Source organism: Trichoderma camerunense, assembly GCF_050948025.1.
Source record: "Trichoderma camerunense strain CBS 138272 chromosome Unknown V8C40scaffold_11, whole genome shotgun sequence".
NCBI classification, from domain to species: domain Eukaryota; kingdom Fungi; phylum Ascomycota; class Sordariomycetes; order Hypocreales; family Hypocreaceae; genus Trichoderma; species Trichoderma camerunense.
This window is the reverse complement of record NW_028145359.1, coordinates 1,233,736-1,259,018: the sequence shown is the minus strand read 5'-3', so window position 1 is coordinate 1,259,018 and position 25,283 is coordinate 1,233,736. Positions and strand designations below refer to the sequence as shown.

The following is a 25,283-nucleotide window of genomic DNA, read 5'->3' as shown; positions in this document are numbered from 1 at the left end:
CATAGCGGATACACTTTTGTTCTTTCATCAAACTGCCAGGGGCAACATACGTATTCCGCACGCGATTGCCGGCAGTAAACATGGAGATATATAAACTCTTGAGTTATGGACCTCAATAACTTTGTGTTGGATAATGCTTTTTGAAGTAGACATGGTATGTATATCTTAATGGCTATAACTATGGAAAATTGCTATTTACACATATTCGTGCGCCTCTTGGCGATTTGTCTGATGTACATCGACAGGGCTATGATGTGCCGGCGTATCATAGTACACGCGTGTTCGATCGGGTTCGTACGCAGCCGAAGTAGGGAAAGCCTTTTCTTCAGTGCTTTTTGCCCCTGTATATGAGGAATCATAATGCGTTGACGTCGCCAGTTTGGTAGATTCGGCAAATTGTGCCGCCGGTGTGTAACTACCCCGTAGAGTTCCCTTGCGATCTTGGTGAAAGATGATAGAAGCATATACAAGGAGTCCAATGAATGATAGCCTATTATCAGCGAGCTTTAGAGGAGATTCAATTTGTGACAAGGGGGAATTATAAGTGATCGTGGTCTTACACAATGGCAATATTCAGAATCAAGCTGAGTACTGTCTGTCCGCCAAGAATAGACAAGACAAATAATACGACAAATATCGTTGTCTGTACGAGGTTTGTCGCAAAGAAGAATTTGGGTGAGAGTGTCCGGCGTGCTCGCTTGATAATACAGACTATATCAAGAAGCAGACAGACGACAAGAATGCCCTCCATAACGGCGAAAACGGCCAGTGAGCCAGTGAAGACCCTCTGGTCAATCTTATCTTTATTTGAAGCAATGATTCCAATTCCGAAGGCATATATGGCAACTTCAACAACCATAATTAAAATTCGTATAACCCAGAATGGAACAAGCACGCGCTTGAGGAAGGGCGAGTTCCCGACGGGTGCGTGTGACATCTTTGCGGCGGTCGGCTAAGCTCGGACGAAGGTGATGAAGATGGGAAGATTGTCGATTGACTGGGGTTTAGGTTCTTGTATAACAAGACAAAACTTGGAGCATTAAGCCTTATTGTAGTTTTCCTGTGCTTACTCCCATTGAGCCTTACTTGATGCCAAGAGCCAGGGTTGTGACTAATCCAATTATCTTCAGTCCACATACAGAGCAATACCGGGAATACAACTCGGAGCTAAAGACCAATTCATGTCATCTGTTATACTCCGATCTCCGAACCCAGTCTCTGCAGCATCTATTTAAAGAAGCAGGTTGGTCTTATTGGCTAGAGAATTACTATACAGCCCACCAGCGACGAAACTAGGTATAAATTTGTCTCACAATAGTGAACAATCAGGGGCCGTGGTCCATCTTATGCGCAGTATCAGCACCGTGACGTGTCTGCCTTACAGACGCTCTGTACAATTGTAGGTCTGATTATGGAGTAGAGGTCTTCACAACACAAGTAAAACAAGGATCGAATAGTGGAGCAAGCTGTTTATATGCGGGAAATCGCACCTCCCAACCATGAACTTCTACCAAGCTCGTATCCCACTAGCTTGGATTTGAGCTTATCTATATCTAGCTCTTTGGGGAGATCCTGATTTTTAGACTTTGCTACCACCCTTCGTTCATGGCATCACAGCTCTTGGACGTTTGTATCAAGCGTTGGCATGCTAGCCATGGAGCATCTCCGGACATGCAATTACAACATAGTGGTCACTAATAATAAAACTAGTTAGTTTAGTATCAGCTTTCTAAGGCTTCTTTCATGGCCTTGAATCTCCAACTACCAATGATAGAATACTAAACCTATGCTCGCTTACCTGAGGAAGCTTCTAGGGGAGTATTCTATGGCAGAATTCATCCAAGTGTGGACGATGTCTTGCAGTCAGCAGGAGGACGGTACTTATGAATCAATGAACGCACAACACGCGCAGTACAAATTAATTGAGCAGGATAATTTATTCGCCCTCATAACGAGGTGACTCGTTCAGAATGAGACGCAGCAACAGCTATATAATATTGTTGTGCGCATCACCATGACGGGACCGACGATCGATCAGCATGCTAACCTACAGCAGATTCACATATGTACTGCGCTTGACTTTTTATTGTAACAAATTATAACACATTAATACACGTATTCATTTGATAGTGCTCTTGTTCTAAAACCGAATGCCCTACGACATAGGTACTTGTGCAAATATAACTCCTAATTGTATACAGCATATTTATGGACAATCCTGTTTTGCAGGGACCACGTATGGCAATAAATGGTTGAGTCTTTTTTAGGTTCTGACGGCCTCGAATCCAATTCGTCTAGCCGTAGGGTAAAACTCAGCCGCAGATTGCCCAGGAGGGGAAAAAAAGAAAAGAAGAGGCAAGAAGAGCAAAAGAAACAGCAAAAGAAAAAAAATCTTAAACTGATATCCTCTATCGTCACGCGACATCTTCTAACTGCCATTGTGTATGATTGTTTTCTGAGCCGTCTTCTTTATCTACAACGATACGCCCCAATATCAACCCCGGGCATGGTAGTATCATCAGAGGGGCTTCACAAGGGATCATTCGACTATGGGGCGGTGGAAAGCGGAACGGCTTGGCGGGCGGGTGTTTAGTTGCACATCCGACAGAAGAACCTAGTAGTAGAGCCTCTCGTTTTTTGGAAGCTGGAAAATTTTAACTTAATGATGAGGACATTAAAAAAGTAAATGGGATGTCTAAAGTGCTTCGCAGTCCTGAGTATGACTGGATGTTTCACACAGTCCCTCAATTATGATTGCCTTATCGATGCGTGATTATTGGTGTTGACAATGGGTCTAGAAGTAGAATCCGGATAAAATATACCATCTACGGTGAAGAAAAATGGTTGGTGATTCCAGCAGCATCAATTTTATGACGTTCATTCACCCATTCGCCTAGCTGCAGAGGATATCGGTTCATTGGCCAGTCGGGGGCCTAGATGGCCATAGGGCTTGCATTAACAAGAGTAAGATATTATAATCTGAAACCGATCATACACAACAATTAAATCACCTTGCCCGGGACGCGAACTCCTACGGATAATATGGACCGGCACAAGTTTCGTGACTACCACCACTCGCCAAGATTGAGGTGGCGTTGGAGCAGGCTCTAAGCGATGTTTCTGTGCCCCATCATCTGCTCACAGACGCAACAGCGGCACAGATCTTGATCGACGAGCAAGTTATTTGGGCCTGCATAGTCAAATTTCTCCATGAGAGCCTGACTCACGAAGTCATGATTTGGTGAAGGGGTATGAAAACGTCAGAATTGATATGGTGTTCACCAATGAAAAACTTTTTAAGAGCATTTAGAACGATTTCGTGAGGCGCGAAATGGGCTGCTAGCTGGATCTGCGTAGGGGTCAAGGGGCAAGCCGTGTATGGCGCAAGCCATCAGGGCACTGATCATCAAGGTTACGGGAATTTATGGCAACTTCGACTTTGTCAAAGGCAAACAAGCTCCAATCCTTTCCAGGGCCAGAGGCTGTTATCCACTGATGGTCAAATGGCGTAGCGTTTCATCGACCAGAGGCTGCCCCGCCTTGAGGAGAAAAGAGGGGTGCGGTTCAAGTTTTCTCCACTGCCATGAATCATCGCCACCAGTGTTCCGCATACGCGGAAGACTATACACGCGAAAAAGACTATCTATACCCATCATTGACAAGTCAATATACCGCTCAGCCCAAAAGTGGTATAAGCCGTGGGTATAGTTTTGTGGAATTGCGAGCCAAGGCATGTTGTGATCAGGCCTAGCCTTAAATGAACTGCGTAGGCAAGTAGGCAGCAGCCGTCCGACACGCGACATATTACCGGATGTGATGTTGTTTAGATAACCAGTATGGCGGCAGCACGCTTTTAGTGGCTAACAAATACGCGGAAATTGTTGGAAAATTGGAAGATGAGATGGCCAATTCATGGGCAGGGTGTTTCTTGGCTTCTTCAAGGGCTTCTTATCGAGTATTTCGCGGAGGACTTATTGTAGACGTATTTCGATGTTTATGACAAAAATAGTTTACTTCTTTTATACTTACAGTAGAGTGCTTGGAGAGAGGAATCTGACTTTGAAGCAATATAGCAGTGGTGTTTATAAATGGGATGAGGGTTTAATAACGTTGTGGTAACCGGTTCAGTAAAAGACCACTCCCCAGCCTTTGGATTGAAGCGGTATAAAGCAGCAGAGGACACACTTGGTTCAACAATCATTGGGTATTTTAACATAATTATATTAACGTACAAATTCATCATTCGCTCATATGATTGCTCAACATGTCTAGCAATTAAACTGAGGACCAACAACGGCTCTATTTCCAGTACCCCTCCTGAGATTCAATAGAGTCGTCATATCCGCTACGTGAAGAATGTATAGTGATTTCGGTTTGTACCAGAACTGGCTTCGGCTTGCCGAGGGTTGAATCTAGCAGCGCTCCGTCAGGATCTCGTGTTGTTGATCGCTTCGCACTCACTGGGCCGAGAGAGTAGAAGCCGTCACGTTGTCCGGAAGCGTATTGGCGCCCACTGGAGTTCTGTTGACCCTTTCGGAACTGTTTGAAGGTACCCGGTTAGCAAATGTATCAACGCCTTGTGTATCTAGCCTTGAAACTTACTAATCGCAGGAAAACGGGCAAACAGCAGAGTGTGATACCCATGGATGGCTCGATACCCATCAGTAGGACTTGAACCTGGATGGCGTCCAAAGCACCATTGAAGCCGTATGTAGTGATAATTCTAACAATAACCTCAATGCAGGTCCTAGAATGGTTTCAAACACAGTGTCAGCGCATCATCTTTCAACTCCATCCAACATCCAAACTGGTGATGGCTTACAAGAATCCAAGGGAGAAGAGTCCGATAAGAAGTCGTCTTTTGCTCTTGCTGAGACTCAGCTTTCTGATGACAGGCAACGGCATAATGAACAGAATGGCATCTGTTAGAAGCGAGAGGATGTCGATAGCCTCGTTCATTCTGATCAGATTCGCCTGGGCAGCCGGATGGGTCTTCATCCCTGTCGACCACCACCATGACATATCTCGGAATACCAAGAGGAAGCCCAGGACACTTGCGATGCCGACGCAAGCTGTGAGAACAAACATGATCTTGACTGCTAGACGGAATGTACTTGATGGCGTGCTGAGAAGGCGGTAATAAAGGCAAAGGATCGACAATTTGCAGCAGTAGCAGGCCGCCGCCCACAATAAGTTTAGAGAGAATGTAATCTTGGACACGGGCACATCGATGCCATCCGGATTATCAAGATACGATGGCGGCAGATACACAGCCACCAGTAATGATATGAAGAAGGCTGCCGTGTTCAGCCATGCTGCAATGGAGAAGTAGTCGCTGATCTCGATTGGCTGATGGGCCGTAATCTTCGCGTACAATCGTAGGCCGACAGCTACCGTTGGCAGCACCATGAAGATGATGGCGAGCGGTGTTCCATAGTGCCGCTCACTCCACAACTGGTCCATGAATTCTGCGTCCATCTTGGAATACTTGTTGCGTCCGTGCTGCTTCTTCCGAGATAGGCGCTGTGCACATTGGACCCGACTTCTTCTTCGAGGTTTTGCTTGTCCCCTCTTGGTAGGGTCAAGACCACTCCGGGAAAAGCACTGACAAGGTTACAAAAGAGATGCAAGGGAGAAGGGAAAATGATCAGCGGTAGCGAAGAGGCATACTGATATTATGCACTCGCCACGTGGAGATGCAAGCGTTCAAAGGCAGGATAAGGCCGCGCGAGACATTTCCCTTTTGGCGTCATTATGGCCCCTTGTCTTTTGCTAAACCACCTTATCACGTCTTTTCAGTAGCATCCCATATTTGATCCCTGTCTTTGCAGTAGATCGTTCGCAGCGGGCGATGTTAGCGCAAAGGTCCTGCAGCTTGGCAGAGAATCCTGAGTCAGGGGGCGATTCCAAGTTGATGGACTAAGGGCTAGATTGCCTGAGGTTCAACTTAGGGCGACCTTGGACCAAGAATCTTGCCAATTCCAAATCTATCAATAGTAAAGCTCGAAATGTCCCCTGAAAATTATTTCATCGTGCCAGGGTCCACTGGCCCACGAATTGCTGCGGGCAAAATCGAGTTCCAAACCCGGTTGCTGAAGATTGCGGGATCGGCCCTCAATTCTGCATCCCCCCTGGCGGGACCTTTGCAACAGAACAACGCCATCACCACACACTAGACCGATAAGACTGATAGTGACAGGGACCGAGGCTCGAGACTCACTAACAATTGGCTTGTGCTGTTGTTGGGCGAACTGACATTCTAGAATACGATTGATGGCTGCGAGTGCTAGCCCCGGGGATACTCCTTGTTTTGGAGCGGGGCGGAAGTGCGGCTGATTGAACGCCCTCCAACGACGCCGATTGATGGGAAGACGAGCTTAGACGAGCTAGAAGTTCGCCCAGGACCTTCCGGCTTCGGAAATAAATCATTTCCCCTGCATCAGGCGAAGCTTGTTTCAGTAATAGTTATTGCTCATCGGACGACTGGTAACTCGTTCCGAGTTCTCGCGAGCAGTCGCTTTTCTTCCTCCTGGCGTAATTTCAGGATGCCATCCAACCATCCCTCAAGAAATCTGCAACGGAAATTTAACCGGACTTGGTCCTAATTGGTGTTCTCGCCTAGATAAGGGCAGAAGACGCGACGTGACATGCATTATCTACTCTTTCATCGTAAAATTCGACCACTCAATGCTCGTATGTAAACGTTCCAACGCCGATCCTGTGTCCAATCCTTTCATCGACATTCACCCAGCGAGATTCTGCTCAATCATCTACAGGCAGTGGTTCCATATCCCCACAAACCCGTCGTTACAAATGGGTCGCAGAGGGGCTCATGGTTGCTAAAACGAGCGCAATCAGCTGGGGAGAGGGCCTATCAGCTCTGGACCCCCATAAATATATCAGCGCTACTCAGTCCCCTCGTTAGCGATGAAGGAGGTGGCGTCTAATGGTGCGAGGGCTAGCAGTCTGTAGTTCTGCGTACGGGGCAGAGAAGAGAGAAATTATTTGCATGACGAGCTTATCATGAGTGGGACAAATTTCCATGTTCGTGAGAACAGCCCACTTAACTTCTGGGTAGGGGGGCCCCAGCTGAATGGTTTCTCCCACCTATCCAACTTATATAACAAACGAGAGTAATGCTAATGCGGAGTATTGAATAAGGCAGCATCAATCGTGACCTAGTGGGCAAGGCTAGAGAATAGTAGTAATATAACAGTCAATCTATGACAAAGAGTTTCTCTTTACCCCAGGGTAGAATGGGGATGACACCTGTAGGAATTACCACATCCCGACCGGATCGAATACGAGTAACGGGGAATGCGATAAGGTGCGCGCGCTGCGGAGCAACTGACTCGGGCAATCGGCAAGCAGAAACAGTTTTGGAACGCCTTCATTAATACTCGTACGAGCAGTAGCTTGTGTTGATTATAATGATCTTGTTTAGTGCGAGCAGGCTACCTATCAATATGGAATATTCCGACTCGGCTAGAAAACCGTCCGAACCATTTGGAGCTTGCAAATTTGGCTATTGGTTCCTGGTTCCCCCTAAGCGAATAGCTGCAGCTGGAATCAACTCTAGCTTGCCAAGCTTGCATGTACAGTAGTTTGAAACGTAGAACGTGTTTGTATGTATGCAATTGTATGGGCAATCGTTCAATATTTAATTTTCAGCTGTAACACAAGTGAGAATCTTGCTTCACCAGGCTCTATATTATTCCGAGGTTATCGTTTCAAATGCAACCGTGTGGGGAAGCTGCATGCACGGGTATCCGGGGAAAAGGTTCAGCTTCCAGCATGGCAACGATCCACCCGAAACAGACATGAACCCAAGTCTAGGGTCTTACACACACGTGATGTTACCTAGCTGAGCAGGCGATTCCAAGTTGTCAACCCTTTTCAGTCGAAACTTTATGGACTGCGGCTCTTTTGGGACAAGCCTGGGAATTCTTTTGCTGGTTTGACACACGTAAACATATCGACTACAAATCTGCCCATACCCCGCCGCAGTTATCTGGAAATTTTGCCATTCTCTGGCGCGCGTGCTGGGTCCTCCTGCTTCCTCACCAAGCCTCATACAATCACCAAAAATCGAGTCTATTCCGGGAGCTTCGCAACCAGTGTACCTATATATTATTTTTCTTGGCGTCGCAGTATATATATCGTCTCATTGTGTTCGACTCCTCGTTGTGTGGGTAATCCGATGGTATTAGTTTGCAGAGTTGGTTCCCGGCGCCGTTGTCTCGCGGTATCTTGGCAATTCAAAGCCACCAAAACGCCACCGATATGGATATAGAATCCGGTATGCAAATCGAACCTTATCCATAATTTTTACCGGTAAATTTTTCCCACTCCGGAGAGGTAATGAACTGTTGTTGCACTGCAAACGTTATGTTTGTCACATTAGAAAGTCCTCTCCTTCAGTTATGACCAAGATATGAAAGGCCGTATTTTTACACTAGCCTATAATGTTATATGATCTTCTGCCCCCCTTCGACGTTATATCCTGGATAAATCGTTTGCACTAAGTATCAGGGTGAGCGTTTCTTGTATAGCTGCTCTTGGAGCTATATGAGAATATGTTCATTCCAAATGGGCTGTAACCTAGCCCGCTCTTACCAGCAAGCACATACATATTGAAAGAGACACCTCGCCTCTTTAGAAATATTATTACTTCAATGGTTGTGTATTCGCATGGACAAAATGTCAAAGTTGATTTACATGAAACGCTTTACTAAGAAATATCAACACAACTATCACTTGGGTGGCCATTACGTTCCATAAATGGCATTCAGGGTCAATTGAGTATAGTCCTACTGTGGTAGATATGCTGTCTCGATCTTCCAATTGGCGCACCATCTGATCACATTTTCTCTCCGTATATATACCCTTTGAACTCGAATTTCGGTGGACAAGTTGAACCTATCTTCCTAGCATATCCTCACGCTGTTGAGCAGCCAAACAGAAGCCGAGGCAGTCTTATCAGTCCAGTATCTTTAACTAACCGATCCGGTTGATAAGAAAATCGGGAGCCTCGCCAGCTGCCTCATCTAGATACAGAAAGTGCGCAGGGAGAATAAACAAGGTACCGTAACAAACTGCATCAGTTGCTGCGCAGAAAACGTCAAGCTTAGAGCTCGGGAAGTTTGGTATGACGCCACCGTTTTGCAAGTTTTGTGTGTATCCAAAGAGTACAACACCCTTGATCTGGTTTTGAACGGTGGAACTCAGGCCGGAAATAGAACCCGACATGACCGCAGTACCTTGACTATACGTCATGCGTTAGAATGCAAGAGATCTGCGGATAGTATGAGCAGCATAGTCACCTGTAGCCACCTGCAACGATTGCTGAGTTGGGACATTTCTGGTTTGCCTCATTAAAGAGACGCTTTGCCTCGTTAATGGCGGCTTGGCTGGTTCCCCCAGGAAGAAAGTTCGAAGCCAAGTCTGCAGTGTACGGGTCACCAACGCCCTGAACCCACACTTGAGAGGCACCATAATGGCTCTCAAGAGCATTCGCGACGGCTGGACCAGCAGATGCTCCCTATGGGATCTCTGTTAGAGTCCAGAAAGACATCATATGTGAACATCATATGTGCAACACTCACCATATTACCAATTTCTGTAGAGGCACGAGCAAAAATGAAGATAACTCGAGGGCAGGCAGATGAGCTCCCTGATTCAAGTTCATTTCGTGTTATGCTCAGCTGGCGCTCGGCGAGAGAGGCAACACCATCTGTGGCATGCTGCACAGGAACAGCAGCTGCCAGAGCCAGATATGGTAGAAGATGAAGGAACTTCATTGTCGTTGCAAGTGCGATATATATTGATAGGCAATCTGTAAATCTTGTTCGAATATCTGAGTTTGAACTTGGTCGTCAATCAGTAGAGCCATGGGTATCCAATGGGGTATTTATACAAGACTACTGTCGCTACATCATGTTCTACCTGCACCAAACATCTTCTTACCAAATGAAAACTACAGCTTCAACTTGGCTAGTTATGAATTTGGCAATGCTTGAGAATCTCTCCCAGAAAAGGCTATTTCTCTTCCATTCTCTCAGTTCGCAACACTCAATCAAAAGAGGCATAGTACCCGCCTGCAGATTTTCGATGACCTCGGGTCAGGGTTTGTAATAGGCTGCAGCTTGCTGTAGCCTGTATGCCAAGTCTATTGCTACCAAAATGGGAGAAAGTAACAGGTACCCCATGTATTATAAATGATCTTTTTGATCTATAATGCTGTGACAGTAGATGTTGGATCTATCGCCATGCTACGTACCCCGCAATCTGGAGTGCATTGTGCCTCGGCTTCCGCTATGACACGGAATTTCTTTCAGGCATACAGATGCGAGTCATACAGCCAAGAACATAATTTAGGTAGTATTCTGTCTTGGCAAGGTGACCATCATGTAGACCATCAATGTACTGTCTAGCGTTGAACAAGCATTAATTACGAATACGTCCCAAGAGTGAGTGCAATGTAGTTCAGTTAAGCCATACATCAACTATTGACATTCAGCTGGCCATAAAACATCGCAAGGAGATATAAAATAGGTATCTGTATGAGGTCATATCTATGCATCATCATCTTATCGTTCGAATAAAGACCAAATGTGTCGACGCGGGAAGTTTTATACTGACAGGGAGAGTTAGCGCATCTGTGGAGGCCCACGCCTGACTCTGTTAGTGATGCGCTAAGTGGCCTCACTAGCATCAGGGATCGAAGTTTATTTAAGCATGACTCCATATATGGGGCAGGGTTTCTTCCTCATTCACAAGTTCCTTGTCTTTCCTGAGTATATAAGTTGTCTCGAGCTAAATATGCCACTCTAATAGGGTTACAGGTTAGGAAGTGAGTCAATCATGAGAAAATGGAATTAAACGTTCGTCTCGAGCTGAAAACGATACCATTTAGATAGTAGAAGAAGGTGCTAACCCTTGAAGTTTATGTGGCAGCCTGTAGTTATAGGGTACACCTATTTTAATTGGCAATTCATCGAAACTTTTAGCAAGAGAAAGTCATTAGGGCGATACCTCAAAAGGTACTATTAAAAGAGAGATAGAAGAGGATACCAGAGGAAATGCATTTTTTACCCAGGCGTAGAATGAATGTAACATATAAGCATTGATTCCCGATAATAACCCGCAAGCACCGAACTCCGATGGTGCTTGTGTGATCGAGACTACTTTTAAGCTTGTTTATTGATGAGAAATGTGGTGATATCGTGTTATGGGGCATCACTCGTTATTCTAGGGTATATCTGGCGGTATATTATGTATGGCATATTCATGTCTGCAGAACAAATGCAGGTTATTACTTCTTAGCTCATTTTTTCTTGAATTTCTATACTGATACAATCCACTTCCCCAAGGCTTTGTGACAATGTTCATCGGAGTGAAAAAAATATTGGAAATAACAACAATTCTATTACACGCCGTTTCTATAAGTTTGATGTATTCGTATCTCGTCAATGTGATTAGTGCAACAAATTATTGTGACATCGGCAGTGAATGTTCGGCTTTTGCTAGGTATGAGACACTACAACAGAGGTAATTACTCTGTGATAACTCAACTAACAAGCTGATCTCCAATGTGACCTTGGAAGAATATGTGTAGAGACATTTTACACAAAGATACTTCAGACAAAAAGTTCCAGAAGACTGTAAGAAGGTTTCATGGGACTAGTAGGAGTTTTGAGGGCGGATTAAAATCTCGATTTTGGTTAATACTGGCATCTCTGCTCTGGTTCATGTCCAGAACAAGGACCGACGTATCAATGTAGAATGAAATCTCACATGAATTTCCTATCTAGAGATTACCTAGCTAAAACCGGACAACATTCACTAAAATTGATCATCTAGCCCCTTGTAGCGCCTGGTATAGCTATCTTGAATGCTATCTATGATGATTTATGTAACAACCTCCGAAGAACTTGGGGGAGTCTCAAGGAAGGCCGCCTATTTTTTACGACTTAAATCTAGAGAAATATTTCAGCCTAAAAAAAGCCAATTACATGACCCGAGATCCCAAAGTCCACGTTGGATTCATCGCGCCGGACGATAGCGTCAACGAATTAGGGCTGGAACTTGGTGGAATGACGGAGGAGGGCACTAAAGCTTTCAAAAAGGAAGGTGTATTTTATTGAGGAAGAGGCTCGGCGTTATATGATGACTGTCTTCGGGATTTGCTGATTGCTATGGTGAGCAAATGCGGTGAGGCCTACCGCAGAAGCGGCAACCGTCACTTCCAAGCTTTCTTTAATGATACCTAAACGCATATACAGGGAACCAAATACGAACCAAATGTAAGCGGAGGATAATAACTCCAGTTGTGGCTTCGGTACTTTACGAATGCCTTCGATAACAATTCTCATTAGCATATTGAATCTTCTCATATTGCCTATTTAGACTATTTTTGTTCAATACTCAAACGTCAAGTATTATCCTTTCGGGCCTTCAAGGCACACTCTTCGAAACTTCAAGAAACAAGCGACGGTCAATTGCATGCAATTTACATCACGATGGAGTACCTTAGATGTATGTAGATTACTATCAACAACAAAGGGGCGAACTAAGGGATGCAGGCAAGAAATCTGTGCATCAATTGCTCCGTAATGAAGCTTGGAATATGGTCTCAGCCCTTTCAAGCTCCGGTCATGCCCCACATCTGCATTGATACTTACACAGCAGCATGTGACGGCTCGGGCATCACTATGTAGATGCGGAAACTTGCCGCGATATATGGTCATCACGTTGCAGTGCAAGGGGTTACGTGCCGTCGGAAAATACTCTCACGGAAATGTTTCGTCTACACGAGCATTTAGGCAGAATTCAATGTGATGCAGCTGCATGGGGAACAAGGCTCAGCGTAGCATTGCAAATTTTGGTGGTTTGGAGCATGAAACGAATCCTACGGGTTTTAAGTCCTCCGATGCGGAACTCCGGCCAACGCGCTCTACACACTGGCAGGGTTTACTCATCATCGACTACAGAAGGTGATTTAGCAACACAATCAGCAGCAACATTGAAAAAGGAAAAGAAAAGAGAAAAAAAATCTCCGAAGTAGCTGATAATCGGTTGACTCGCAAGCTATTGCCCATTTGAGGTTATGGTGGGTAAGACGAGACGATAGTTTACCATTTTCAGATGATTATATCAACATGTTGTTAGTGAACCAGCCTAGTCTGCGACATTTCCACATAGCAAACACATATTCAATACAACTTGGTCGGAAACAATATTGCTGCCGAGCTGAAACTTGATCAAATATGCGATGGGTTTCGCTTCGGCTTTACTCTTCATAACATCACATCTGGGGCTGCTCGTGATGGAGGTGAGGTGAAGCGGGGTGCAGGACACCCACAGCCTTGGTTGCCAGTAGAAGTTACCGATGGAAGTCCTATATGCGTACTGACACTCGCATATCTAGAGACAAATAAAGTACTACCTCAACAAGGGCTATTGACGGTTCAGATCCACATTAGCTGACCCAAAGCAGATAGCTTACGGTAGCTATACCGGACGCTCTTGACTCAGAAGGGAAGGCCGCAGCAGACGTGTTCATACTCGCCTGATGGCCCGATTTCAAGCTGTATGTTCCTGATCCAGGGGCCCACGATATCAGGATATCCGTGAGCTGGACATTGCGGGGGATCGGCTCAGCTGATTTCCGTCTCCGTACGCCCGCTTCCCCAGCTTTTGTCTCCAGACCTTTGGTGTAGATCCGGACGCATAACCGACGAGGGTATCCGGGAGATGTAGTCTTTAGTTCACTACTTAAGACAGAGTTTTATTGCAAAACAGGACGCTGCTTTCTTTCTCAGCAACATCCTTCTCATATGGGGGAAACCGACACACATTCAGCATGGATCGTTGTCTCTAGCAGCTGTCCCTAACGCCATCACATACGTATGGTTTCCTCGCCAAACGCCGGTGGTACATGAATCGGCATTTTGTTCATGGTACTCTGTGAGCGCGAGCTGACATCTGCAGCTGCTTTTGGCTGCTCAACGGATCATCGCATGCACCCCATGGCGCTCGGTTTAATGCTCGGCGTTTTACCCAACAGTGGTCCATTTTAGCTGCAAGATCCCTACAGGTATAGAAGAAGCTTATGGCAATAAAGAAGCTTAATTACTTATTCGTATACATTATTCAAACTCATGATCATAATCATACCAGGGCTAGCCAATTCCAGTGCAAAGCGCCGTCCATCCACCAATTGGTTTGTGCTTCTACTCCGTACCAACCACGCAAAGGATGCTCTTTACGAGTAACCTATTTGCCGTTGGCGCAACGAAATAGTCACTCTCGTTGTCACCACACGGGTCGCTTAGGTGACAGTGAGATGGCATCCTCGGTAACTATGTGCAATGCCTCTTCGGACCGATCTTGACATGTTTCCATCTGTCGTGGTTTTGCATCTGCCGGCCTCCGCGCGCGCCTGGTACCTATTTCTCGGGGTTAAGTCTCTAAGAGAGCTTCATGCACAGTCAGTAGACAGGAATATATAAAGGCACTGGTTGAGGCCTATGTTATGCCAAGGACTCCAAACCAACCGGTCTGAAAGGACCACAGATCCATTCTATCAAGAAGAATTCATCTGTAACACTGTCAATGTTGGGCGTTTTCCGTCGCCTCGGGCTCGGCGCCCTTGCCGCCGCAGCTTTGTCTTCTCTCGGCAGTGCCGCTCCCGCCAACGTTGCTATCCGGTCTCTCGAGGAGCGCGCTTCTTCTGCTGACCGTCTCGTATTCTGTCACTTCATGGTTAGTGTTTATTTAGGAAATACCAGAATCAAGACTAACGTGGTAATGTCATGACAGATTGGTATCGTTGGTGACCGTGGCAGCTCGGCAGACTATGATGATGATATGCAACGTGCCAAAGCCGCTGGCATTGACGCCTTCGCTCTGAACATTGGCGTTGACGGCTATACCGACCAGCAGCTCGGGTATGCTTATGACTCTGCTGATCGTAATGGCATGAAAGTCTTCATTTCATTCGATTTCAACTGGTGGAGCCCCGGCAATGCCGTTGGAGTCGGCCAGAAGATTGCGCAGTATGCCAACCGCCCTGCCCAGCTGTATGTCGATAACCGGCCATTCGCCTCTTCCTTCGCTGGTGATGGTCTGGACGTAAATGCGTTGCGCTCTGCTGCAGGCTCCAACGTTTACTTTGTGCCCAACTTCCACCCTGGTCAATCTTCTCCCTCAAACATTGACGGCGCCCTAAACTGGATGGTAAGCCGCAACTCTAGAGCTAAGAGTAGGAAAGCAATACTGATGTGTTTTTAGGCCTGGGATAATGATGGAAACAACAAGGCACCCAAGCCCGGCCAGACAGTCACGGTGGCAGACGGTGACAACGCTTACAAGAATTGGTTAGGTGGCAAGCCTTACCTAGCGCCTGTCTCACCTTGGTTTTTTACCCATTTCGGTCCCGAAGTTTCATATTCCAAGAACTGGGTTTTCCCAGGTGGTCCTCTGATCTATAACCGGTGGCAACAGGTCTTGCAACAGGGCTTCCCCATGGTTGAGATCGTTACCTGGAATGACTACGGCGAGTCTCACTACGTCGGTCCACTAAAGTCTAAGCATTTCGATGATGGCAACTCCAAATGGGTCAATGATATGCCCCATGATGGATTCCTGGATCTTTCAAAGCCGTTCATTGCTGCATATAAGAACAGGGATACCGACATCTCCAAGTATGTTCAAAATGAGCAGCTTGTTTACTGGTACCGCCGCAACTTGAAGGCATTGGACTGCGACGCCACCGACACCACCTCTAACCGTCCAGCTAATAATGGAAGTGGTAATTACTTTGAGGGACGCCCTGATGGTTGGCAAACTATGGATGATGCCGTTTATGTTGCCGCACTTCTCAAGACTGCCGGTAGCGTCACGGTCACCTCTGGCGGCACCACTCAAACGTTCCAGGCCAACGCCGGAGCCAACCTCTTCCAAATCCCAGCCAGCATCGGCCAACAAAAGTTTGCTCTAACTCGCAACGGTCAGACCGTCTTTAGCGGAACCTCATTGATGGATATCACCAACGTTTGCTCTTGCGGTATCTACAACTTCAACCCATATGTTGGCACCATTCCTGCCGGCTTTGACGACCCTCTTCAGGCTGACGGTCTTTTCTCTTTGACCATCGGATTGCATGTCACAACTTGTCAGGCCAAGCCATCTCTTGGAACCAACCCTCCTGTCACTTCCGGCCCTGTGTCCTCGCTTCCAGCTTCCTCCACCACCCGCGCATCCTCGCCTCCTGTTTCTTCAACTCGTGTCTCTTCTCCCCCTGTCTCTTCCCCTCCTGTTTCTTCAACCCGTGTCTCTTCCACTCCCCCTCCAGCGAGCAGCACGCCGCCATCGGGTCAAGTTTGCGTTGCCGGCACCGTTGCCGACGGCGAGTCTGGCAACTACATCGGCCTGTGCCAATTCAGCTGCAAGTACGTTGCCCCCATACCCCTTACTTGCTTTCTAAACTAATATTTTGTAGCTACGGTTATTGCCCACCAGGACCGTGCAAGTGCACCGCCTTTGGCGCTCCCATCTCGCCACCGGCATCCAATGGCCGCAACGGCTGCCCTCTCCCGGGAGAAGGCGATGGTTATCTGGGCCTGTGCAGTTTCAGTTGTAACCATAATTACTGCCCGCCAACGGCATGTCAATACTGCTAGAGGGTATCAATCTCAGTATGAGTATATGGAGGCTGCTGAAGGACCAGTTCGCTGTTCTTATCAACAGACGAAACCCATAGAGTAAGAAGTTAAATGAAATGCAATTAATGTGTTGGCAATTCTGGCTGTATATGCATGCATGTACCCTTGAACATCATGACACCTCTCTGGATTATTATACCTTCATCCCTCCAAGGATAAAAAGGTTGAAGCTGTATATAAACGAATACTATAGTCATTCCGGAAGAGCCAATCTCATGGCAATAAATTCTTTTATGCGCCCCCTGTCGATCTAAAGTATTTCAAGATAACTCTAAGCTTGTAATCACGCAAATGTTCTACGTTCTATCCTTGATTGTTCTTTTATGTCGCATATAAAATTTACTTTCACGAAGACCAGTACCGCTACACTTATAGGTATCATCAAGATTCTATTATAATACTAATTCCTCTATCTCGCAGCATGTCATACATAGTAATGATCTTATGAAGTTGGGTGGTAGTTCTCCATGACGAGATCTTCCTTAGACACACTCTCTGCCAAAAACCAACCCTCGTTCTGCAAGAGAGTTATCAATTGATCGCGTCCAGATGAAGCAGAGTCTTCATCCGAAGTTTTGAAAGATGCCTCAACGAGGTATTCAATTCCAGTGCCACTTGAATTCTCAATCGGCCAAACTTCGATGTCGAGCTCAACCCCGTTCCACGTTCCCGTAGAGCGCTTAGTGAGAACCGGTCCGTAAATGACGGCATTCTTCAGCATGTCTGTACCCCAACCGTCGGATACCCAGTCGTCGAACATGCCTGGTGCGTTGGATTCGAGCATGCTCCGTGAATCTTTCTCGTTAGGATCATCTGTACCGCTGTATCCTTTTGATGACGCCGTATAGTCCCGTTGAATAGAAAGAGTTTGTGAAGCATAGAGCCAGTCGATTTGTGCATTGTAGTTGCCTTGTCCAGAGTTCCAGCCATCACTGAAAGCTGTGTTCAAAGCACCATTGATATCTCCGTTGTTAACTGGAAGACGCCACTTGTATGTGAGGTCAAAGCCGCTGTCGTTCTCGATGTTACGGATACGGCAACTCCAACCGTTAACGTAAAGATCTTGTGCAACCGTGTCAAGGTATTGGACGTTGATCTTTGTAACAGTTGTTGGCATAGCAAAAGTAGAAAGTACCGTGGGAGTAAGCTTGAAGTCGGATCCCAGAACCACAGTAGGGTCCATCAAAAGGTGCACTTCGTAGTCAGGGACCATGGGGCCGTCGGCTGCCATTGCAGCAGGCAAAATGAGAGCCGCAGCCGCGGCCTTCATGACTGTGTACTTCATTTTTCACAGACGGTGGATGGTCTCGTAATAATGAGTTGCTCGACTTGATAACGCTCCAGATATTGCAAATGAACTGAAAAGGACACTCCTGTCACATACACTTCAAAATTACGAGGCAATGCATTCAACTTTATATACTTGCTATGCACAGCTCCTGGAAATATACTGAAGCTGACTTATAAAACCACCTTGTGAGGCTGCGGGGTTTCTATGGGCGTATATTTTCCCATTCAGGCAGGTTGCCATACTGATGATGTCCATTCTGTCTGCTTTCGTCACCGAGTTGGGATATTCTAGGGTGCCCACGTGTTTCCTATTGCCCGTTTCATTGCATCGGAACCAAATGGCGCTAATTAGTATGTAGGGCTTAGTTTAAACGAAATCCCTGCTTATAATCGAGATCGCCATGGGCGGCAAAGGGTCAGGCGAGCTATTTGCCCTAAATTGTCACAGGAGAGCCACGAAAATCCCCCAACTCCTTATGATATAATGCTGTATATCTCACAATCTCTACATCTATACTCAATCATCAGGAGCAAGTCTAAGAAGTGTGTGTCGAGTGGCGGGTAGACATCCCAGCCGCTTTATGTGTTGACATCTCGTAGCGGCCAAGATGGAGTACTTAGCTTGCCATTAGTCTCTGGGCTGAGGCTCATTATGGTCACCGAATCATGCAAGCATCGCGGTAAAGAAACGCATGCGGGAATTATATATACATGTTGTAGTAGCAAAAACAATGCCGTATTTGCCGGACGGGTTCTTGCGTCCTGATTTTGAGAGTATTTGAACGTCCGAGGTGGGGGGATGTGATGTTTTGGGACAACTAGTGATACATCTCACAACTACCCATGTATGTAGACACGAGCGCTACGCGATGACCTGAAGCTACTGTATGTAAGCAATCTTCCGGGGTGATATGGGGATGATACTCCATTTCTCCTCATCTGAGTATAAAATTTTGCTGCCATCCGGCTCCACAGCCTAGAGCGGGAATCTAGTGCTGAGAGATCTGTTGAGCTTCCGTCATGCCGCTCGCGGAGCGCAGCTCCTTTTTGCGATTGGTAAACATGGAAACGTGGTAGTAAATAGATGCTCACCGCAAGTAACCAATGTGTATTTCATATCCCAACAGAATTCCTTTTTGGTACTTTTTTCTTAATTCGCCAATCACCTGCGTCGTTAGGAAAACATGAAGTCGATTGGCGGCTATTATTATAGTTACCACAGCAAAAAGAGCAAAAGTGAGATATAACGATGAAATATGTTTTGGGAGTATAGATTTCCCTCATATCTGTGCTCTTTATGAATGTGGTAAACAGCTTACTTCTTGAATAATTTATCCACAAGCTGCTGTTACTACCGCCGATCTATGTACTAAGTTTACAGATGGGAGTACACATCGCCATTATTTTCCCCTAGCCATTCGATTCGACACTATTTTTCAAAAGTACAGTTGAGACAGCCAACGGAATCAACCATTTAGATCTAGCTACATTAGCAATTAGATTTATTTAGTTATGAATCATGATATGTGCAATATGCCGTTGCGCAGTAATACAATGAGAAATTTATAGATGCAATATGTTGATGAGATGTAATCAGCTGGACTTATTCCATCGCCAAAAATCATGGAGCAGTTAAATACTAAATAACTTTGGGGTGCAACAATGTTCTACGATACGGGTGACCCGTATTTTACATCTCCAAAAAAGGTGTCCGGCGGATATGAAAAGAGTGGATTGATGCACCAATATACTATATAGCTAGCAAGCACGCGAGGCTTAAATATACATATTGCTCCAACCTCTCGCCCCCTTATAAAGCAAGTGCGTATAAAAAGAACAGAGAACGGGAAGGTTCAAATTAGTTAAAAGCTAAGGATACGTACGTGATAGCTACAAATGATCTACACAAATGTCTTCTTACTGCAGGTAAATTGATATACGAATACCCAGTTATGATCCGTATTTTTTTATGATATGAAACGAGCTCGAATAACTAATACTTAAAATAACATAATACAGTGATAGATAAAAAATGGCGAGTTTGAGTATGTTGCATTCGGCAGACAGCGAATGACATTACAACTTCTCTGGATTATGGTGGGTAATGAATTCCGTAAGTAGAGTGCTCAGTACTAGCGCACCAATAGCAGACCTCGATGGCTGTGAAACCACACATACTTGACAATATACCCGAATGCCAATTTTTGTTTATCTTAACGTTGGCACCGTCGATCAGTGTATATATAGCAAATTACTACTACCGTTTAACAATGCGAAACAGCTCTAGAAGTCAATTAATGACCACTCAGGCCTATTGTGTAGAAATCATCCATTGAAGCAAGAGCTTGGATAGTAAATTGTACATTGATAGAAAGTATCATATGGCAGCTGCTATCCCATAAGGTCCGTACTATGACAGGCCTTTGCAATCCGGTGACTATAGATAGCAAAATACTGCTGGCTCTATAGCCACATATAGCCGGACGGCAGCCGGTTAAAGTTTTCTGATATCAAACTATCTTGAAGATCAAAATATGAGTTATTCTAGAGGGGAACTCTGATACATTTGAACACAACCAATTTAGCCTTTGTATGTGTATGGAATTACGGTTGTTGTAATATCTGCCAAGACTACTACCCCCCACAAGCTTGCAATGCAACGCTCCATGGTGTGCGAGGCAGAAAAGCGATTAGAGCGCTTTTCTGAAAGCATAATGTAGCATCGATATTGACATCTGCCGATTCATGAAGAGTGGGTTGACCCGATCTGACCGAGACTCATGGCGAAATACTTCCAGCTTAACAAAGTTTGTTAGGAATAGGTACACGATATACAACCTCAAAAACTTATAAAAGACCTGTGATGTTCTGCTATCGTAGATGATTCTAAACTATTCATTCATCAAAACTTCTCTTTTCTTAAGATCATATCAATACGTTATCATGAGACTCTTACAAGCCGGAGCCTTGTTACTTGCCTCGGCGACTGTTGTCGCTGCACGAGTGGCTGCTTGCGCGCTTCCATCTACAAATCGCTGGAATTCCACGAGTGCCTTGGCCAGTCCGAAATCAGGATGGGTCTCACTAAAAGACTTCTCCTATGTTACCTACAACGGACAGCATCTTGTCTTTGGATCATTTCACGACACTGGATCAACCTAGGATTCAATGAACTTTGGTCTCTTTAGCGACTGGTCTGGTATGGCATCAGCAAGCCAGAACAAAATGACACCCGGCACTGTGGCCCCTACTGTCTTCTACTTTGCCCCAAAGAATATTTGGGTGCTTGCATATCAATGGGGACCAACTACGTTTTCCTACCTTACGTCAAGCAATCCCTCAAGCGTGAGTGGATGGTCTTCGCCACAGCCACTTTTCTCAGGCACCATATCCGGGGCCAGTGCTATCGACCAGACAGTCATTGGTGATAGTAGCAACATGTATCTGTTTTTTGCAGGAGACAACGGCAAAATCTACAGGGCTAGCATGCCAATTGGAAATTTTCCAGGAAGCTTCGGTTCATCGTCGACAGTCATCCTGAGCGATTCGACTAACAACCTGTTTGAGGCTGTTCAAGTATATTCCGTTCAGGGCCAAAACCAATATTTGATGATAGTCGAGGCAACAGGAGCAAATGGGCGCTACTTCCGGTCAGTTACGGCAACCAATCTAGGTGGCACATGGACTCCACAAACTACGAGTGAAGGTAAACCCTTTGCCGGCAAGGCAAACAGCGGCGCGACTTGGACCAATGACATTAGCCATGGCGATCTAATTCGTACCAATCCTGATCAGACGATGACAATTGATCCTTGCAACCTGCAGTTCCTGTACCAGGGACGAGCGACCAATTCTGGTGGTAGCTACGACCTCTTACCTTACCGACCAGGTCTGTTGACTCTACAGCACTAGCTTAGGATGTTTATTGTCAATCAGGTGCTACATGGCAACTGGGCCACAAGCGTAGGATGTTTAAGTGCCGAGGTACTTAATGAACCGTGGGAGATATCCAGGATATTGAAGTAAGGGATGAAGTACGGCGATATGTTAACAGAGCAAATTATGCTTGTTACTCTCTAAAGCCGGTTATCCATGGCATTTATCACTACATAAATGCGGGGGACGGTTTAAATGGAAGTGCATTGCGATCACGATTATAGCAACTCAGTGTGACATATATGCACGTATACTTGTAATATTTAACGCTGCGAACATATAGCAACACCTAATGTAGTCCTACGGAGATCATCGGCGCTATTGACTGATATAGTAGTGGCTTCTTTCGGGAGGCTGCATAGGGAGCAACCGCTAATGGCGTGGATCTGCAAGCCATCGATCAAGGATCGCGTTGAACGTATCAGGATCTTGGAGAGGGCCAAAATGTCCGACGCCTGGCAGTACAACGAGGCTTGATCCCCAAATCATATCTCCCATATCACCTGCAACTCTTCGCTGTACGACTTCCTCCGAATCTCCATCTCCAATCCATATAATAGGTGCATGGCTGGGATCTTGAAAGCGCGTCTTGATTTGGGCAAAAGATTTGTCGTTCCAGTCTGGAAAGGTGCTTTGCATCGTGGCCATTTTCGACATGAATTCGTCAAACTTCTCTGGATTTGGAGATAAAGCTTCGTATTCGCTTTTCATCCGGTTTTGCAGATCGTCCAAGAAAGGCAATCCCATTATGCCAGTAACATTAGCTTGATCAGGTTGATAATTGGCGCCAAAGATGAATGCGCGATCAACTTTTTCGCCATGGTGCATCGCTAGGGAGAGAGCAGTGTTCGCGCCATCAGACCACCCAACAATCGAAGCCCTAGGCACCTTGAGATGTTCAAGTAGGGCCACGGTATCGTTAGCGAATAAGTCATATGAGAGCGGTGCCTCTGGGTCGTCGTTTGATCGACCATGAGCTCTCGTATCAATTGTGATTACAGGGTGTCCCTTGCCAGCAACATGTCCGATCTGGAGACCCCACCAGTTGGAATTGATCTTGCCGCCATGTTGGAAGACTATGGGGGTTCGCCCGCAATCCAGCGATGGCCCAAATAAGGCATACCAAAGATCGATGTTATTAATCCGAGTCTTCCCGAAAAATGCCGGATCTGGGAGATGTGGTGTTGGAGGTAACATGCTGTAAAGTGGAATATAGTTATCCAGTGACTGCGATGAAGCAAAAGAGGACACGGTAGTAAACCCAAGAGAAATCATGGCTATGTTGCGAACGATATGGGCCAGAAACGCCATGCTGACGATTAGCAATGATAGTATGACGGCGAAAAGAATCATTCAGTCATCATATTTGAGGTATTTTGCCTTTATATATATGTGTGTGTCATAACTCGTGAGTGTGTGAATGCGTGGTCGGTGGGATCCCTAGCTGTCAAATTTTGCATAACACGGGTAGCCGATTGCCGCCCTGGAATAATGGCCGTATTGGATGGCGCAAATTGCGCGGGGACATGACTTTGAGTAGGCTATGCATCGTCAAAATTGAAACTGAAGCATAGCCTATAACCAGAAAGTAGCCTTTGATCTACTTCAAATGCAAAAAGTATGGATCAAGTACTTTAAATCGAAGAGTAAATGCGAGTCTATGCCACAACTACCGGGACAGCATCATTCAGTGATTAGCGAGGTGACGTCCCAGTTTACACCAGAGGTACCAAAGAATACTGGAACACGCGTGAACTCGATTATTGCTAATAGAGAGTTTTAGATAGCTAAGACCTTTTTTTTCGAGGGTCAATGCCAACTAGGCTGTGCTTAAGACTCGCTTGATTGAAGTCCCAAATGCTACATTCCCGGGGACGACAGAATGGCCGATTAGCTGTATCTTCTCATTGATCTCGCTGTGTTTGCTCACACCCTTTTCTTAATAATGAACGGTTTACCTCTGAGATACCAATAATTGACAAACGATTTATGGCACTCTTTATCTGCTAATCTCAATAGTCTAGTGCATTTTGGAGACCATGATACTGGGCTGACCAAAGTCTGCGGAGCCACAACATCTTCCAAGCTACTTAGACGGTTATTCCTCTATTGAGGTTGTCACTATGTATCATATTGAGTTCTTCTACTAACTGGTATTGCTGTTCCAAGTCTGTGGCGCCAGAAATCTGGACTCTTCCGACCTACGTCAGTAACTCCACCGCTGTAAACACAATGAGAGCAACAATATAAGCCACGTGTCGATTTAGGACTATGTCGTATCTTGGCTTTCCAACTTCGTATTCAAGGTAACCAAAAGAAAGACAAATAGCGCGTCTTGGCGATAAGCCTTCAGCCCATAATCATGCGGGGCGGAATCATTTCAACGATAATGTATTCTTGTCGGGTATGGACGACTGCTATCAATTCGCCATTCTTACATCATTCATTCCCGGCCAAGAAGGTAATGAAACCAATCTATCTTGGCGATAGCCTAATTGACGCTTCAATGTCAGGTACAGGGTGGAACTTTTGTCACTCCACTGAGCTTTACCGCACATTTCTTACCCACTATCCTGAAGAAGGAAATCAACAGGTATCAACCCGGTTGATGATCTACATACAATGTTAAACATAAGCATGCCTTATAAAGTCCGTCCTGGCCAACATGAGGTAAAACGAAGGCCGTCTCTTCCAAATGCAGTATATGCATGACGCAAATATTAGGTGCCCTACAAATTATATATTCACTCATCCAAAATTGGAAAGATTTGCTTGAAGGAACATCGACAACAGTTGCCGAATTGAGCGCAGCTGAATCGTACGTACCGGATCATCCATAATGATTACTTTGGCTTTATTTCCGCTAATTCGTAAGGAAAATAAGCATAAACACCATTTTGATTCAGAGCATAGTCTTCTTGGTAGCTGCCGGTATCAATGAACGACCTATTATGTATAGTACCCAAAACAATGATAGTTTCATTGTATTAATTAAAAGTCATGCATTCTCTTCAAGCCGGATTTTATTTGTATGTTATTACCAGGATATAGTAATCATCAAGACCTATTACGAATGCCAAGGATTATCCCCACAACTACCTCCCCCCCCCCTGAAGAACTGTATGGATACGTCGTCTCTATCTATTAGATTCCTAACGATTGTGATGCGAATGTATAACATTAGAATTTGAAAACTGGTAGTTGGATATATTTCAGTCTATTGAAGATCACCTCTAAAACTACTCATGGATTGGTGAGTCTGGGAGAAGGTATCTACACCAGCATTAACAGAATATTAAGGAAATACCGATATAGCTCACGAACATAATA

At 45.5% G+C, this 25,283-nt stretch overlaps 7 protein-coding genes across 7 annotated transcripts; 2 read left to right on the top strand and 5 right to left on the bottom strand.

Annotated features, from left to right (window-relative positions):
* Positions 1–126: 126 nt before the first annotated feature.
* On the bottom strand, positions 127–1,408 carry V8C40DRAFT_248455 (uncharacterized protein). The gene is made up of 2 exons (XM_083216544.1): positions 561–1,408; positions 127–490 (listed from the first exon to the last, which is right to left on the bottom strand). The coding sequence occupies exons 1-2, from the start codon at positions 935–937 to the stop codon at positions 196–198; spliced, it is 672 nt and encodes a 223-aa protein (XP_083072286.1). The 5' UTR covers positions 938–1,408; the 3' UTR covers positions 127–195.
* A 2,682-nt stretch (positions 1,409–4,090) lies between these two features.
* On the bottom strand, positions 4,091–5,684 carry V8C40DRAFT_248449 (uncharacterized protein). The gene is made up of 3 exons (XM_083216543.1): positions 4,823–5,684; positions 4,603–4,747; positions 4,091–4,539 (listed from the first exon to the last, which is right to left on the bottom strand). Exons 1-3 carry the CDS (start codon positions 5,476–5,478, stop codon positions 4,300–4,302), a joined length of 1,041 nt encoding a protein of 346 aa, XP_083072285.1. The 5' UTR covers positions 5,479–5,684; the 3' UTR covers positions 4,091–4,299.
* A 3,123-nt stretch (positions 5,685–8,807) lies between these two features.
* Positions 8,808–10,024, bottom strand: V8C40DRAFT_248442 (cutinase family protein). Its single transcript, XM_083216542.1, has 3 exons — positions 9,606–10,024; positions 9,324–9,541; positions 8,808–9,265 (listed from the first exon to the last, which is right to left on the bottom strand). Exons 1-3 carry the CDS (start codon positions 9,798–9,800, stop codon positions 8,998–9,000), a joined length of 681 nt encoding a protein of 226 aa, XP_083072284.1. The 5' UTR covers positions 9,801–10,024; the 3' UTR covers positions 8,808–8,997.
* A 4,482-nt stretch (positions 10,025–14,506) lies between these two features.
* On the top strand, positions 14,507–16,737 carry V8C40DRAFT_38629 (glycosyl hydrolase family 71-domain-containing protein). The gene is made up of 4 exons (XM_083222924.1): positions 14,507–14,766; positions 14,824–15,240; positions 15,295–16,454; positions 16,505–16,737. Exons 1-4 carry the CDS (start codon positions 14,617–14,619, stop codon positions 16,683–16,685), a joined length of 1,908 nt encoding a protein of 635 aa, XP_083072283.1. The 5' UTR covers positions 14,507–14,616; the 3' UTR covers positions 16,686–16,737.
* A 432-nt stretch (positions 16,738–17,169) lies between these two features.
* V8C40DRAFT_280227 (uncharacterized protein) lies at positions 17,170–18,012 on the bottom strand (the record flags this gene model as incomplete). The annotated part of the gene is made up of 1 exon (XM_083221368.1): positions 17,170–18,012. One exon carries the CDS (start codon positions 18,010–18,012, stop codon positions 17,170–17,172), a length of 843 nt encoding a protein of 280 aa, XP_083072282.1.
* Positions 18,013–20,960: 2,948 nt separating this feature from the next.
* On the top strand, positions 20,961–21,929 carry V8C40DRAFT_275573 (glycosyl hydrolase family 62-domain-containing protein; the record flags this gene model as incomplete). Its single annotated transcript, XM_083220733.1, has 2 exons — positions 20,961–21,143; positions 21,180–21,929. 2 exons carry the CDS (start codon positions 20,961–20,963, stop codon positions 21,927–21,929), a joined length of 933 nt encoding a protein of 310 aa, XP_083072281.1.
* Positions 21,930–22,268: 339 nt separating this feature from the next.
* V8C40DRAFT_248439 (alpha/beta fold hydrolase) lies at positions 22,269–23,334 on the bottom strand. The gene has a single exon (XM_083216541.1). It carries the CDS (start codon positions 23,304–23,306, stop codon positions 22,326–22,328), a length of 981 nt encoding a protein of 326 aa, XP_083072280.1. The 5' UTR covers positions 23,307–23,334; the 3' UTR covers positions 22,269–22,325.
* Between the last annotated feature and the right edge of the window lie 1,949 nt (positions 23,335–25,283).